This window comes from Peromyscus maniculatus, chromosome 12 (assembly GCF_049852395.1).
Source record: "Peromyscus maniculatus bairdii isolate BWxNUB_F1_BW_parent chromosome 12, HU_Pman_BW_mat_3.1, whole genome shotgun sequence".
Taxonomy (NCBI): Eukaryota; Metazoa; Chordata; class Mammalia; order Rodentia; family Cricetidae; genus Peromyscus; species Peromyscus maniculatus.
Window position 1 is genome coordinate 3,578,052 of NC_134863.1, and position 17,823 is coordinate 3,595,874.

Here is a 17,823-nt window from a genome sequence, read left to right on the forward strand (position 1 = left end):
CAGGCCAAGTCCTGGTCCCACGCGAGTTCGTTCGTTCTGCTCAAGGGTCGGATACCCTGCGGGGTCGTTACGCCTAGGTTTCAAGCCGGCGGCCTTCAAGAGCCACCTAGCGCCGGTCCCTGCAAACGCAGCAGACGGCCCTCCCCCGCAGCCGCAGTGCTCCGGCCTGAGCTCGCTGCTTCCGCCGGCTCGCGAGACCCCGCCCCAGAGCCGCGAGGAGCCAATCAGCGCGCACGCCCTTGACTCCGCCCCAGCGCCCCTCGACGCCAGCCCCTCCCTCCCTCCTCCCGCTCGCTGCCCGCCCGTCAGGCAAGAAGGCAGGCAGTGGTTCGACTGGCGGTCACTTCTCTCTGTGTCGTCCTCATCCCTCGTCCCCGGTCGCCGGCGGCGGCGGCTGCACCGGTAGCGGCGCGGCCCCTGCGGGAGGCGCTGCACGAGCCGAGCGTCGGCCGCGAAGCGTCAAGCCCAGCGCGGCGGCGGCGGCTAGGCAGCCAACATGGCGGCGGCGGCGGCGGGCCCGGAGATGGTCCGCGGGCAGGTGTTCGACGTGGGGCCGCGCTACACCAACCTCTCGTACATCGGAGAGGGCGCCTACGGCATGGTCTGGTGAGTGTCTGCGCTGGCTTGCAAGCCCGGCCTCACCCGGTCACCCCACGCCTCTGCCCGTGGCTGCTCTGGACGCGCCCGCGGCCCTTCCCGCGCCTCGGCCTCGCGTTCTGCGGCGACCTGGACCCCTGACTTCTCTTTGGCCCACACTCATGGAGCCCGTCGAGGCTCAGGTGTTGCCGGGGTGCCTCCTGGGCTGACCCTCGTTTGCCGTTGGAAGGGCAGCCCGCACTGAGACCGGGACCGGAGGACTGGGTCTCAAGCTCGTACTTTCGAGTCTTCTCCCTCGGGACGGGAACGGAAGTGCACCGTGTCCCCTAATTTATAGCATTATAGCCGCCTTCTTTTGACATTAGATTGTAAAACCAGGAATTCCATCACATACTTGTCCGTGGTGGTGGAGGAGGCGGCCGTGGTTTTGCAAGCCAGAATCCTCAGCTTGTGTGCCGAACACCACGATAATTTTCTTCCCTTCCTTCAGTATACGTGAACAGCTTTCACAAAATACCTTCAGTGGAGCTAATGATGCGTTCTACTCAGCTTTCTAAAAAGCATTAATGGCACCAGCCTTGGTTGTGCGGATATTTAAGTCTTGAAGTTTCAAAATGGATTTAAATATCGAATAGGTTGCGTTTCAGGAAGGATAGCCAGCATCACTCTTAGAGTTACTAAGCTGTATTGGGAATTGGGCCTAATTTGACTTTAAATTTCTCCTTCGTTACCATCAAGAGCGCTTTCCTAACACTGTAAATGTATCCAGACGTTTTAGCCCAATTTACTGCGGCCATTTCTCCTTCACATTTTAGTGTTCAGTATATATACAGCCCTAATAGTTCTTGTATGGTCACTTGCAGGATTTCTCACCTGATTGCGGAACGATAGGTGCATTGTTTTTATTAGAACAAGCTAGTTGTGTTTTGTACGTTGAAAACTTGGAGGGTTGGGGATTTAGCTCAGTTCGGTTCTCAGCTCCGGGGGGAAAAAGAAAACGTGGGGAAGTAAATTTTCTTATCCCTAAATTTGTGTCTTTTGTGCCAAATAAAGTAAACAAATTTATTGAAGATCTCTGAGACACTCTGCATAGTATAATTTTACCTGGCTAGCCATCTTGAGGGAAAAAAGATCCTCTTTCAGATAAGGTATTGAAAGAAAGTCCGTTTCCAAGGGCGCAAAACTAGAATCAGGCTTTGATTATAGACAGGTCCTGTTTCAAATGCTGCAGCTTTTCAGTCATTACACACGCCTTTCCTTGATGTTATTAATAATCTCGGTACTTTGGCATATTTTCCTGGTGAGCAAGTCTGTTTCAGAAATGCATTCAAATTCGAATGGTCATAATTTTAGAAATGCCAGGAAAGATGTATTTTTCACCAAGTGTCTTCACTAGATAGAATAATTAACGTTCTTTTTAAAAAGACTCATGAATAGTTACATTTTTCCATGAACAAAATATTTCATAATGTACAACTGTGAAGATAAAGGTGAACTGGTCTTGGGAGTCAAAAGAGAAATTAAATTAGGTCACAATTAAAGACCTTATAAAGGAATGGAGAACAAATACTTCCCACATCACATCTGTCTTGCATCTGTATTACTGCTCTTGCACCTGCTGGTAAACATGCCAGTAACTCTTATTATAGATACTCAGAGATGGCCTGTCATAGTCTCATTTACTTTAAAAATGAGCTGATTTTAAATAGGGACAAGAAATGTCTGTCAGTTGGACGGCTCCTCCCACCTCTGTCTGATAAGATGGATCATTTAGATCCTCGTGCTGTTGTGCTGTGGAGTTGCTTGACCTTAAGTTTCCAGCTGCTGTGCAAAGCTCTCTTTAAAATTCAAATTTTAGGGGCTGCAGGGATGACTCAGCAGTTGAGAGAGCACTTGCTGCTCTGGGTTTGATTCCCAGCACCCACTTGGCAGCTTACAACTGTAACTCCAGTTTCAGAGGATCAGATGTTCTCTTAGACATAGATTTGAGCAAAACACCTATATGCATGAAATAAATTTAAAAATACAAATTTTAGCCGGGCGGTGGTGGCGCACGCCTTTAATCCCAGCACTCGGGAGGCAGAGGCAGGCGGATCTTTGTGAGTTCGAGGCCAGCCTGGGCTACCAAGTGAGTTCCAGGAAAGGCGCAAAGCTACACAGAGAAACCCTGTCTTGAAAAACCAAAAAAAAAAAAAAAAAATACAAATTTTAATTTTAAGAAAAATTCAGATGTAATTGGAATTTGAATCCTGGGTCCATCCTTTTATCTCCAGGTTGATAACATAACTTAGTATTTATAGACTATTCTTAATTATAGAGGGTATCTTGGCTTAAATGTCTGCTTGAATAGTTGTCTTCTTTAAAAAGCTGGAGAGATGGCTTAGTGGTTAAGAGAACCTTCAGATCCTAGCATCTGCACACATGTGCATAGAAAACTCAATGGGTGCCGGGCAGTGGTGGTGTATGCCTTTAATCCCAGCACTTGGGAGGCAGAGCCAGGTGGCTCTCTGAGTTTGAGGCCAGCCTGGTCTACAGAGCAAGATCCAGGACAGACACCAAAACAACACAGAGAAACCCTGTCACATACATACATACATACATAGTAAAAAATAATTTTTAAAGTCATTAAAAATAAGGGATTTTCAGCTATTTTTTAGCAGGATTTTCCCTAAAGCGGTTCATTGGAAATTGTGACTATTTTGTTTAGGTTGCCCTTCCTAATTATCGTGTAGAAGACAGATAAAGTGTGGTGGGTGCTCAGCACTTGAGAGTTCCTGCTAGAATTCAGTTCCTAACCACCAGTAACTCCAGCTCCAAGTAATTTGATGCCTCTGACCTCTTGTTGGGTACCTGTGTGCATGCACATATATGCGTGCATATGAATATACATAATTAAAAATGATTTCAAAAGAATATAAGACTGGATTTTGAGTTGGGCGTTTAAGAGTGGGTGTGATTTTGATTGTCAGATAATAGGGACAAGTAACAGCCTGAGCTGTTGAATCTAATCTTAGAAAAGTACTTAGGTGGAAACTGTAGAGGACTCCATAATGGCAAAAGTAAGTGATTTTATTTGTTGAATGGGAAAGAAAGCACTGATGTCTTTGAGAGTCAGTCATGATCAAATTTAAATTTTGGTGGTGATACAGAAATCAGGCCATTGTGGTCATCTCAAGGTGTAGCATTCAGTGTCAGTGGAGGTGAGGAATCTTAAGCAGACAGAATTAGTCAGAGGAGCTCTTGTGGAAGTGATAAGAGACTTAACAAAGGGAAGGGCAGAAGCAAAGCAGTGGGAGTTGAAAGATAAGAATCGAAGAAAGATGGACATGAGTTTGAAGATTGCTGAGCTAATGTGAGACAAGGCTTAGTATTGGGGCCCTAATCCAAGAGGGCGTACGGTAAGCACAGTGGCTTTACCAAGGAGAATAGTGATTTCTGTGTCGGCTTATTGAGTTTGTAGACCACTAATGGCAATACAGAAAGCATCTTGAAGTTTGTAACAAGGGAGCAGGAACTAATGATGCAGGTTTGCATACAGAGGCTGGAAGAGTATTTGTTCTTCTTACAGAGGGCTTGGGTTCAATTCCCAGAACCCACATGGTAGCCCTTAACTCCAGTTCTAAGGGATCTGACCTCTTCTGGCTACACAGATACCAGGCATGCACATGATGCGCAAACATAGAGGCAGACAAAACACAGAAAACATAAATCTTTAAAAAAGAGAACTTTGTATACAGTGAGTAATAGTTAAAATCATGAATGGAGGAGCACAGATTACTATTTGAGGCATCGGTTTCTTAACATTGTCAGCACGCATGTTCAACATCTTTTAGTATAATATCCAGTAGATTTTCAGAGGGGTTCATGGTCCCCAGTATGAGTAAGAACCACTGAGGTAGAGCAGGAGGGATAAAAGTGTCACTGCAGAGCAGAGAAACCTGAGAATTGGTGAACTTGTAGAGAAGAATGGCAGAGACGAGAAGGAAGAATTGGAAGCTGTGTACTTGGTTGTCTACCAAAATGACTAAGTTCAATTAAGATTTTATTTATTTATTATGTACACAGAGGAGGGTGCCAGATCTCATTAAAGATGGTTGTTAGCTACCATGTGGGTACTGGGAATTGAACTCAAGAACTCTGGAAGAGCAGTCAGTGTTCTTAACCTCTGAGCCATCTCTCCAGCCCGGCTAAGTTCAATTTAAAAAAAATATATATATATTTCAATTTATATGGGGGTGTGTGTGGGGGGGTGGGTGTGTGTGTGTGTGTGTGTGTCTCCTTGGAGGCCGAAAGAGGGAGTGAAGAGGCTCTGTGAGCCACTTGATGTGGGTACTGGAAACTGAACTGGGGTTCTTGGTAGGGAGCCAGCACCCCTAAGCCCTGAGCTACCTCTCCAGCCCTGGGTAAGTTTTAATTTTGGAATACTGTTTCTGTATGTGACAGAGGGCTTGGGGGATTCTTAATTTAAGGTCAGGCTATTGAAAGTGATGAGAAAACACCTGAGAACTGAGACAGGGAGATAATCTGCCTCGAGGTGTCAATCAAAGGCCAGCCACAGAGAGGACAGGAACTGTGGTGAAAGGGACCAGGAAACCAAAGACATGCTGTCACAGGAACCCGAGGACATGGTGGTCATTAAAGGGTTGCTACAGGGAGTGAGAAAAGAATGCAGCTGAAGACAAGTTACCATATTTTCCACTGTAAAATAAAAAGGTGGTTCCTGTCAAAATGCTATTGTGTTCCTTTTCCTGATAGTACAGTAGTTTGTTCTTTTAAGATTTGGTGATTAAAGTATTCACTTACATGTCACTTATTCTGCACTTTGTTTTGGTGTGTGTGTGTGTTTTAAGAAGTATGTATCAAATCTAACCCTCAAGCAATTGCAAAAGTGATTAGGTTTTCTTTTCTGTGAGATGATTTGGGAGTATTAGGTGACTTGCTCTAGGACATAGCTAGGAGTATGTCTCTGACTTGATGGAGGCTGGGAGTGTATCTCAGTGGTAAAAGGCCTGGTACATGGGACACAACCCATTCTGTCTCGTTCAGAAGATTACAGAGTTAGGGTAGGGCACTGGGAGTCAGTGGTGGCGCTGGCTTAGCATTCCCTGGGGTTCGTCTCCAGTGTCGAAAACAAAGAGGGAGCGAGGGAGGATGAAGTTGGGGAAATAAATGGCTTCAGTAACAGAAATATTATTTACTTTTTCTTGCATCTCATTTTAGCCTTCCTTAAAACTGTTCGTATATATAAAACCATGTGCTCAGGAAGAGCTTATCAAACACAGGATTCACTTGGTTCCTGCATGGTGGTAATTTTGTCTGAATAGGATGTACTGGGCAGTAACACAGACTGCCAGTGCTGTACAGGAGGGATGCATGGAGTGCTGGTAATGGAAGGCCTTTCAGATGTTGGACTTAGTGTTAATGTATGAGTAGTTTACCTTTAAAAATGCTTTCTAGGCAGAGAAATAATACATGCAAAGGCACAGCAGGATGAAAATAGCCTATGTGGTCGGGAAAACCACAGAGTGCCACAGCTAGAGTAAAGGACACCTCGGGGAGAAAGGTGTGGTTATGTGAAAGCTGGGAGTTTGAACTTGGGGTTGTAGAAGACTGGAACTCATCAAAGGATGATGGCCTTTTCTGCCGTTCCTCATGAAGTTTGTGTCTTCTGCCTGTTCTGTTGACTCCTGCTCTTATCTCTGGTTTGTGTGTGTTCTGAGAAAGGTCTAGTGGCTCCAGCCGTAACTGGCTCAGTCTGTGACTGGGGGTGATCTTGGACTCGTGGTCTCTGGCACAGTGCTAGGTTTGTAGAGTGTGCCGCCACACCCAGCTTGGGATTCAGAAACTCAGATTTAGTTGCTAAACTAATAAGTCTTAGAGCATATTTAGAGCCTAGAAAACGTCACACAAACATCAGAAATACAGTGTTTCGGGGCTGGAGAGATGGCTCAGAGGTTAAGAGCACCGGCTGTTCTTCCAGAGGTCATGAGTTCAATTCCCAGCAACCACATGGTGGCTCACAGCCATCTGTAATGAGATCTGGCTCCCTCTTCTGGCCTGAAGGGATACATGCAGAACACTGTATACATAATAAATAAATAAATCTTAAAAAAAAAAATTAGTGTTTCTCAACAGTCCAGGTTATGAACTTTTGGATATAGTCCCTAAGGTATTCCTGGTAGTTGTTAACTGTTATGTGAATTTACTTGGATTGTTTTCAGTTCTTAGGTATTATATAGGTTCTAATGAAAAGCATCCAAGTTTCCCCAGCAACTGTATCGACTTATTAATTAAAAAACAAACAAACAAACAAAAAAAGTTGAAGCTGGGCATGGTAGCCCACACCTTTAATTCAGCACTGGGAAGCAGAGGCAAGCAACTCTTGAGTTCAAAGCCAACCTTGTCTACATAGTGAGACTTTGTCTCAATAAAAAAAAATTGAGAAAAGAAAAATAGGGGGAGGGGGAGGGGACAGTTGAAGGGTAGGAAGAGGTCTCAGTGGGTAAAGTTTTTTGCAAGCCTGATGACCTCAATTTGGATCTTTGGAACCCATGTAAAAGCCAAACATGGTGACATAAGTTTGTAATTAGAGCACCCTGAACATGAGATGGGCAGTGGAGACAAAAGATGACCTCAGAAGCTCATGGACCAGCTAACCTAGAGCATGCAGCACAGTGGCAGATAAAAGACCCTGCTTCAAAGAGGACCGGCCCTTGGGGTCCGCTCACCTCCACCCGTGTGTCCTCTCGCACAAATACACAAAATAAGTCTTTGAAAGCATGTTCTCGAGTGTGTTTGCTGAGTCCTCTTCTTGACTCCCCTCTCACTTTGGGGTCCCACTGAGAGATGCCTAAAAACATGTCCAGTAGCAATGCTTCTGTCTCACTGGGGAAGACGGACTGCCTGAGCTTTGAAATGGCCCGCTCTGCAAGGAGAGAGGTGCCAGGAGGATTGTGCCTCCAGGCTTTATGAACTGTGAGCAGAACCACTAAAAGAGGAAGCTATGAACAACAAAGTTAGAGGGTCCTGTTCATTGACGGGGGAGAGAAAGGATGTGTTCTGTCTGGTGTTTTCAAACTGCCGCCTTTCCAAGGGCCTTCAGAGCCTTACCTCATGGAAAATCTCAGATTCAACATTTTCCTCCTTGTTGAGCAACACCACTTTCTGTAGCTGGAGGGCTTCTCTCCAGGTCCCACCAAGCCCCACAGTCCCACAGCCCACGTATAAAATAATCATTCAGATGCTAATATTACTTACAAACTGTATGGCTGTGATAGGCTTCTTGTTATCTGGTTCTTCTATCTAAATTAACCCATTTCTATTAATCTATAAGTTACCACGTGGCTCATGGCTTACCCAGTACCTTACATCTTGCTTGTCATGGCGGTGGCTGGCAGGTCTCTCCCTCTGCCTTCCTGTTCCCTCAATTCTCCTCTCTGTTAGTCCCGCCTATACTTCCTGCCCGGCTACTGGCCAATCAGTGTTTTATTAATTAACCAATCAGAGCAACACATTTGCCATACAGATCATCCCACAGCGACTTTCCTTCTCTCTTCTCCCTTTCCTTCTCCTCCCCCACTTTTTTGTTTTCCTTTCATTCATCTGTTAACTTCCACATGTGATTATTAAGACCAGCAGCATAAGGCAAGGATTCAGTTACTTGAAAAGCATTAGAGAGTCCACAGGATGACCTAGGCACTCTGCATATGTGTTACAGTTGTGCAACTTGGTCCTCCTACAGCGGGAACAGGGACTGTCTCCAACTCTTACAGGCCTTTGGGACCTTACTCCTCATACCTAGTCACCTTGCCCAGCCTTACACATGGGAGGTACTCGGTCTTACTGCAACTTGATATGCCATATTTTGTGGATACTCATGGGAGGCCTGCCCTTTTCTAAACAGAAATGGAGACGTGGATTGTGGGGTGGGAACAAAGGAAATATGGAAGCGGTGGACTAGGAAGAAAGGAGGGAGGGGAAACTGTGGCCAGGGTGTAAAATAAATAAGTTTATGGGGGCAGGGAGGTCAGTGGAATGGATTATTCTCCAAGGTCCCTGTGGTGGTTTGAGAGAAAGTGTTCTCCACAGGCTTGTGTATTCGAACACTTGGTTTCCAGTTGGTGGCATTGTTTGGGAAGGTTTAGAAGGTGTGGCCTTGTTGGGAGAAGTATGTCTCTGGAGGTGGGCCTTCAGGACTTAGAGCATGGTGCCATTCCCAAGGTGCCCTCTGTCTCCTGCTTGTGGTCACGATGTGAACTCTGAGCTTGCTGTTCTGGCCGTCGTGCCTGCCGCCTGCCGCCGTGCCGTCTCTGCCGTCGGGAACTCTTCCTTGAGCTGTCTTGGTCACAGTGTTTTATCACAACGACAGAGAAGTCTCAGGGCAGGCTCTGAGTCAGGAACCTACAGTAGGAACTGAAAAGTGGTGTGTCACAGAATCTGCCACAGCCATAGACGAGTTGTAAACCTGTCTTAATTCGCCTAGTTTCACATTCACTTGCTTCTCTGCCTCCCGGGTGCTGGGATTAAAGGCGTGCACCACCGCCTAGCACCACCACCACCACCACCACCACCACCGCCGCCTAGCACATTTTTGAACATTTTGGCATTCCCACCTTTGACTGTTTTTAATTGCAGCTATAGAAATGAACAATGCATTATTTTACAGTGCTGGTTTAAGTTTGCTAGTAAATAATAGTGCATGTACATGTGTGTGTTACATTACAGCCAGGGCCTTGTACCTGTTAGGCAAGTTTTCTTCTACTGAGCAGCATTGCCATCTAGTTACTGTTTTTCTCGTTTGTTTACAGAGAGCAGGAGACATGTTCCTTCTCTTATTCTCCTATTTATGTAAAGTTAGAATGGATTGATTTCTTAAAAGATTGATAGAATTTGCTTATAAAACAGGTTGGACTTGGGTGGTTTTTGTTTTTCCAGGTAGTTTGATTTTTGTATGAAACTACTTATATTCAAAATTATTTCTGGATGGTTATATGAATGTTTTCACTTTATTTCTTTTTTAAGTTTTTTTAAAATTTACTTATTTTTATGTGTTGGTATGAGGGTGTTGGATTCTTGAATTACAAACAGTTGGGAGCTGCTATGTGGGTGCTGGGAATTAATCCTGGGTGCTATGTGTGTCCATCCGTCCATCCGTCCGTCCACGCACACGCATGCCCAGTAAGTACCCTTTGAGGTCAGAAGGCATCAGATTTCAAACTGGAGTTGTGAGGCACCATATGGGTGCTGGGAACCAAACCTGAGCCCTGTAAGAGCTTCAAGTGCTTTTAACCACTGAGTCTCTCTGTAGCCCCTTTCTGATTCTTTTTACTACATTGTTTTTCCAGAAATTTATTTATGCCTGTATTTATTGAAGTTATTTTAATTTGAACTTTTACTCAAATGTATCCATTGTTTAAAGAATAAATTAAATACATGTTTTATGAAATGGGTGCTTTAGGGGTTGAAGAGATTGCTCAGCCTGAGACTGTCTTCTGGCCTCCGTGTGCATAGACACACTTGACCAGTCCCCTTCTGAAGTTGGTATAGTCTTGTCTCTTATTGGGGATTATAGCTTGAGAGACTTAGAAGCCTGATGACCTGAGTGTGACCCCTAACCATGTAAAGGTGAAGAAGAGGTCTGACCGCCCAGAGTTCTCATGTGACCTCCACATGTGTCACGGCACAGGTGCAGTGAGTGCAGAGGCCGTAGAGCTCTGGTTAGAGGCAGTTGTGAGTCACCTGATGAGGGCTGCTGGGAACCAAAATTGTCCTCTGCCAGAGAGAGCAGCCAGTTGTCTTAATCACTGCGGCGTCTCTTCAGCTCCTACAATACCTGCTGTTTCAAAGATTGCAGCTCGAGGGGCTGGAGAGGAGGCTCACTGGCTGCTCTTTAGAGGACTCAGTTCAATTCCCAGCACCCTTTTAACAGTCTGGAACTCTGGCCCCAGGGGATCTGCTGATACACCCTTTTTTGACCTCAGCAGGCACGCTGTATCACAGATGTGATGCATAGATATACATCAGCAAACACTCACACACATAAAATAAAAATAAGTAAAATCTCAAAAAAAAAAAAATGATTGCAGTGTGGTATATTTTTCACCCACTGAACATACCCATTATAACTTCCAAATCAAGTTTGAACCCCAGCACCAAAGAAGTCCTTCTTAATTTCCTTTCAGTCATTACTCTCTTAAGAGAACCTCTATACTGGCATCTAACAGCAGATTTATTTGGTTTTGTACTTCATACAAATAGAATCAGGTAACATGTCCTCTTTTATGTTTTATGTCTTTTTTTTTTTTTCCTGATTAACATCATGGTGCTCCTGTTTGAGGATTCATCTTCACTACAGTGTTAATAGTATATGGCAAACTCATTTTTTCATTCTGAGAATAGGCCTTTGGTCTGTTGCCAGTTTTTAGCTCCATTTATTTTCTTATTAATGTATTGAGACAAGGTTTTATGTAACCTAGCTTGGTCTCAGACTCTGTGTAGCCAAGAACGAGTTTGCTCTTTGGATCATCCTGCCTCTACCTTCTAAATGTTATGATAAAAGACAGTTGTCATCATTCCAGATTGTGCAGTGCTGAGGATTAATTTAGGGTTTCTTGAATGCTAGGCAAGCACCACACTAAGTTACATTCCCAATCCTTATTCTCTGTTTCACTTTTTGTTTGTTTGTTTGGGTTTTTGTTGTTGTTGTTGTTGTTGTTGTTCCAAACAGGGTCTCACTACGTAGCTCTGGCTGTCCTGGAATTCACTGTGTAGACCAGACTAGCCCCAAACTCAGAGGTCTGCCTGCCTCTGCTTTCCATGGCCTGAGATTAAAGGCACGGGCCACCACACTCCGCCTATTCTCACCGGTCATTTAAATGTGTTTAGTGAATGTGTACACATTTCTCATCTACGCGAGAGTGTGAGTATGTGTGTGACCGTAAGAACAGAGCCGCTGTGTGACTAGCAGTGCATAGGTTTCAGAGGTTCCAGAGAGGGTGATTCTACTAGACCCCCACCAGAGGACTGCAGTTCTATCAGCCACACTTGGTTTTGCCACTTCTTGCTGTGAAGTTGTTTGTTTGTGGTGTGTGTGTGTGTGTGTGTGTGTGTGTGTGTGTGTGTGTGTGTGTGTGTTGCACACATGTTGGACTCCAGTCCAGAGGTCAACCTTGGGTGAAATTCCTCAGGAGCTGCCCACCTTCATTTCTTTGAGGCAGGGTTATACTGTCACTGATATCTGGGGCTCACTGATTGGCTAGGCTAGCTGGCCAGTGAGCACCTCAGATGCTCCTGCTTCTGCCACTGTGCCTTGCTTTTCCATGGCTTCTGCAGATCAAACTAAGGTCCTTCTGCTTGTGCAGCAGTCGCTCGACCGAGTTCCCACCCTCCACCACATCACTGTGTGCGTAGTGCAAGTATTGTCTCCATTCTGATTCCCTTTGCTTTGTTCTCCTTTCTTTTGCTTAAGGGGTATCGTGCTTTAAATAATGAATTTTCATATTTATAATTGTACCTTTGTTTAGAAAATATTTTGTGTTAGGCCAGTAAGATACTCGGCAGTTAAGGCACTTGCCACTGAGCCTACTGGCCTGAGTTCAATCCCTCAGACCCACATAGTGGAAGAAAAGACTTTGTTCTTGCAAATTGACCCCTGACCTCCATGTGTGCCCCTCCCCCAAATAAATAAAATGTTTTCTTGTTTTGAGGTTGTTTGTTTTTATTTTGCTTTTTTTTTTTTTTTTTTTTTTTTTTTGAGACAGGGTCTTACTGTATAGTCCTGGCTGGCCTGAAACTCAGAGTGCTGAGATTAAAGGTGTGTGTCAACACGTCACCCAATAAATGTAACTTAAACAGTTGTACTATAGTACAACACAGTTCTACATGCAGCCATCAGTTGCGAAAAACACAAAATGACTTGTGATCCTGTGGTAGTATGAATGTAATTGGCCCCTATAATCTCATAGGGAGTGGCACTATTAGAAGATGTAGCCTTGTTGGAGTAGGTGTGGTCTTGTTGGAGGAAGTGTGTCACTGTGGGGGTGGGCTTTGAGGTCTCTTTTGCTCCAGCTTTGCTCAGTGTGACACTTAAGTTGACTTCCTGTTGCCTGCAAGATGTAGGACTCAGCTACTTCAGCACCGTGTCTGCCTGCATGCAGTTGTGCTGCCCGCCATGAGGATAATGGACTGAACTCCTGAGACTGGAGGCCACCACCTCAACTAAATGTTTTCCTTTTTAAGAGTTGCTGTGGTCATGGTGTCTCTTCACCACAGTAGAAACCTTAACTAACACAGATCCTAACAGAATCTTTATGAAATACTTTCTAGAAGGTTAAGCTGTATGTTTACAGTATTGAAACATCAGAACACTTCAGTATTAAGAAAATTTTTTTTCCGTTTTCTGTTGTAGATAAAATTTTTAATCCTTCTATTGTAGATAAAATTTTTAATCCTATTGTAAATAAAATTTTTAATCCTTCTATTAGAACTTAAATCTTTTGAACCCTGACTTCCAGTGTCTTCCTGAACTTCAGCTTCTGTTCCTGGATCTTAAGAAAATCAGTCTGTGCACAAATGACTGCAATCACCCTTCTTACCTCAGACTTCTCTTTCTCAAAGTTAAACCACACAGCACAGCATTTCTCCAGTAACTTCATCTGTGTCACCATCTACATCTGTGAAGTATTCCTCAGCTAAACTAGACGACAACTCTCTGATTGTGTTTTTTGTCTGTGTAACCAGCAGACTGTACAGATTGTATCCTGCAGCCCGCAACTCATAAGAACTCTTGAGTTTGAGTCTGTAGTGGTCCCATAGCCACACAAAGTAGCTGACCTCCCTTGTGGACTGAGCCTGCTTGCTAGAAGAGACAGCGGTTAAGTTATCCCTGTGAGCAGAGCATGGTTAAGCAATAGGGCAAGTGGAGGAGAGCAAATTAGATTGAGTTACTTTTCCTTACTCTTAATAGAATCCTTTTTGTTATAGTTACAGATTTCAGTTCTCAGGTGGAATTGATCATTTTTGTCTATTAAGCATATCAGTCACAGCTATTTAAAAGTTCACCTGTAATGAACCCTCTGTAGATGTTTCTACTGTCCTTCTTGCCTTGTTTCTTTGTGTGATTGATAATTAGGTGAATGCTAGATAACTGTGTATGAAATTTATGGAGGCCCTGGATGACATTCTCTTCCTCCAGAGGTTTACTTGAGCCTCTGACAGGCAGATAGAGTGAGAAATACCTTCCCTTAGTCCAGTCGGAGATTGAACTGATTTAAAGCTTGGTTGCAGTTTTCATACAGCTTTGTCTACTTGCAATTTTTACCATTGCTCCTAAGGGTACAGCCTTCTATACATCTGCAAGTCAGAGGTATTTATTAAGGTTCTTAGGCTCAGATGTACTACGGTGACTGTTTCTGTCACCTTAGCACTAGGACCAGAAGAAATAATCTCTTTTTTAAAAATTAGCTCTGTGTGTAGGGGTCAGAGGACAATCCTTGGGAGTGAATTCTTTCTTTCCAATAGAGTTGAGTGAGCAAACTGGGGTTGTTAGCTTGTGCAGCAAGTATTTTCACCTGCTGAGCCCTTTCACCTGCCCAGAAAAGAAAGTTGATTACATTGAGAAACACCTAGGAAATGAGTAAAGCACACTTCAGGAGCTCTAGAAAAAAGTCTGTGTCTGAGTGTTTCCGCCTCTGCGCTAATAGATTTCTTGAAAACCCAAGTTTATCTGGCTTCTTTGATTGCTGTGGCCTTTACTTCTAGAGTGACCCCAGATGCCCTAGTTGCCCTGAAGAATACCAGTTTTCCAGGTGAGCATTCAATAGGGAAAATAAAAAGAGTGTGTCTTTTGTGTTCCGTAGCGAGTGCTAAACTTGATACTGCTTATATGCACAAAACAAGACCTGAGTGTGTACTTGGAGATAATAAAAGATATCATATGAAAGTATAGTGATATGAAATGTCTTATGATTTTGTACTTTTTGTATCTTCTTCATTGCTCTTACCTCAACCCTCTTCATGAGTAGGGAAGACGATTATCTCTGTTACACAGTTGTAGAGGATGAAATGCAAACAGGGAATGTGCGTGCATGCAGGCTTCACAGTCAGCATTTGTGATGATTATCTTCTTTGTTTTTGTTTGCTTGCTTGTCTGTAATGGTTAATCCTTATTGTCATCACCTTGATTGAATTGAGAAACACCTAGGAAATGAGTAAAACACACCCCTAGGTGTTTTTGTGAGGTTTTGAATGCCTGCCATTTCAAGGAGAGTTAGGGAAGAGGTAGATCCACACCTGCATGTGTACAGCACCATCCAAGGGTTGGTGACTTGGATGGAGTAGGGGATCTACAAGGGGGCTGCAACCCCTGCTGTCACGGTCACTTGTTTGCTCCCTCCCCCACCTGCCGATGAATGCTGTTCTACCCCCCCTCAGTCTCAGGGACCTGGAGCAGAACTTCTGATCTGGACTGGAATTCAAACTGAGCTAATGTAAGTCTCTCCTTCGTGTTTCTCTTGGGTATTTGTCATAGTGATTAAAAAACTTAACGGCCTTTGAGCTGTAATTAAGACTAAAGTAAAGGAACTTTCATTTGAGTAGTTCATCAGTGAGAGATGAAACATTTATAAGAGCTGTTTGTACCAAATGAAGAAATCTCTTTCATTTTGTGTTGGCTACCTTGACAGTATTAGAGGAAGGGTAACTGGGCAGCAGGAACCAGGCCTCTGTCCTATACTGAGCCTCCATGGTTTGATGGACATCTGTACACTACAAGATTACTGGTGGGAAGAACAGATGAGCTCTTTCCCCCTTAGGTACAGAAAAGAAAGTTCTGTGGGGGAAGATACACTACTGCTGTGGACACAGAACACTCACCTCACAGGAAGTAACAGTTTATTCTTGGGTTAAATATGAATGTCCTTGACCCAGGAACACAGATGCAGGTTACTGTTCCAATGTGGAAACATTTCATGGTTTTTATAGTTACAGAACAAAAGGAAATCATAACTCAGTGCACTTTAAATTTTAGGTGTGTACATGTGTGGGTGCATGCATACAGTGGTATGTGTAGAGAGGTCAGAAGACAGTTTGTGGGAGTTGGTTCTTTCCTTTTACCATGTGGGCTCTGGGGTGCAGACTCAGGTCATTGGGTTAGGGAGCAAATGTATTTACTAGCACAGCCACCTCCCGGGCCCACATCACGGTGTTTTCCACATACACGAGTGTGAACATCAGCTAGACGGGTTTCAGCAAAGTGGGAAAATCTCTGTCTTGGGTTTTAGATGCTCTCTAGTGAATTCTTAGCTGTGGAATTTGTGTGTGCCTGTGTATGTGCCTGTGGAGGCCAGAAGTCAACATTGTGTGTCCTTCTCTATGGCTCTCCATCTTAGTTTTGAGACAGGGTCTCTCACTAAACCTGTAGCTAACTAATCCAGCTAGACTGGCTAGCCAGTAAGCCTCAGGGATCCTGTGTCTCTGTTGCTTGGATAGCAGGTGTTCACTGCTACCCCTGCCCTTTTTACATGGAGTGGGTCCTCAGGCTTGCATAGCAAACACTTTACCAACATGTTTGAGCCATGCCCAAACAACCCTAGGATCACAAAGTTCTAAACAGCCTGGTAATGTTTAAACATGGGTGTGGGTCTTTTGCCTGGGGCTTCAGTTTACACTAAAATCTGGTCAAACTGAGTGTATGTAAGAGAAATTCAGTTGAGTGTTGGTCACAATTGCATGAGGGATTGGGGTGAAGAAGCTGTGATATGCTTGCAAGTCAGCTGGAGATGAACCACGTATCTTCTTTGTAAGTTCTTTACCTGTTTGTTCTTGTTTCATCTCCAACAGCTAGTGCATGCATGATATACAATACTCAAGGAAGTATGACAGTGTTAGTGATCGTGCCTTGAGGTGTCCTGATTCTTCTGTTCACTTTGCAACCTTCTTCAAGCAGGAAATATGTCTTATGTATTGTTTTTATGACACCACTTTTGGAATCACAGTTCTGGTCTTCAACACTGGGTAACTTAGAGACTGTTTGAGACAGTCTTTCTTACACAGTAGCCCAAGATGACCTGGATCTCTCCTGAATGATGGGATTGCAAGCATTTACTGCTGTAACCTTAGCCTCTTTTCTCCTGGGTGAGATATATTTATACCTTTTAAGTATGGAAATGATTGCATCAGCTAAATTACTATGTCTTGAGATTAGGGCTAGACATGAAAGCAAATGACTGGTGTGTAGTCTAATTAATGTTTATGAACATAGGTAACTTCATGAAGGCTTTTAAAAAACTGTTGTAAAAGACATTGAAATTTCACTAGTTTGGCTGGGCAGTGGTAGCACATACCTTTAGTCCCAGCACTTGGGAGGCAGAGACACGCAATCTCTGAATTTGAAGCCAGCCTGAGTTCCAGGAGAGCCATGGCTACACAGAGGTACCCTGTCTTGGGAGTGGGCGGGAACCATCATCTTTTTCCTACTCTTTTGAAATAAGGTCTGACTTTGTAGCCCAAGCTGACCTTGAACTCACATCTGGCAGGGCTGGAGAGATGGCTCAGCTCTTAAATAGCACTGACTACTCTTCCAAAGGACCTGGATTCAGTTCCTAGCACCTACATGGTGGTTCACAACCATCTGTAATTCCAATTTTAGGGGATCTGGTGCCCCCTTCTTGTAGTGGGTAGCTGTTACAGCTTTGACCTGGAAGTACTAACCCCATTGAGGCTTCGGTAACTGTCACACCTACAAGGCGAGGCTGAGACAGGAACCCTTAAGACCCAAGATCCGGATGTGCTGCCTTTCTTGGTTCCTGGAAGTTGGAAGTAGACAGAGCAGAGTTTTCCAGAGAACACTGCTGGACTGCACTACACCTTTCCCAGACCCTGTAACCTATCCCTTTACTTGTAAGTTACCTCCACAAAATAAACCTCCCTTTTAACTACGTGGAGTTGCCTTAATACTACAACCGATACCTTCTGGCATATGGTGCACAGATACACATAAAATAATACATCTTTAAAAAAAAACTGATGTCTTGGCATCTTAACTATTAAGTATATTGTTTGGTAATTTGAGTATATTTATAAAATCAATCTCCAGAATGTCCTTCCTTTTGCAAAGCTGAAACCATATCCCCATTAAAACACTACTCTCCATTCCTCCCTTTCTTTAGTCCCTGGCAATTGTCATTCTGCTTTATATGAATTTGGCTTTTTATGACTGACTGACTTCAT

The 17,823-nt window shown here is 44.0% G+C and overlaps 1 protein-coding gene across 3 annotated transcripts in view; it reads left to right on the forward strand.

Moving 5' to 3' along the window:
• Positions 1–290: 290 nt before the first annotated feature.
• The window catches only part of Mapk1 (mitogen-activated protein kinase 1), a 69,450-nt gene continuing 51,917 nt past the window's right edge, over positions 291–17,823 (forward strand). The window contains exon 1 of one of the 3 annotated variants that reach the window (XM_006993033.4): positions 291–606. In XM_006993033.4, the coding sequence (XP_006993095.1) occupies positions 497–606 (110 nt within the window). In that variant the 5' untranslated portion in view covers positions 291–496. The remainder of the gene's footprint in view (positions 607–17,823) is intronic. The other 2 variants (XM_006993034.4, XM_076548397.1) reach the window with 2 other exon arrangements.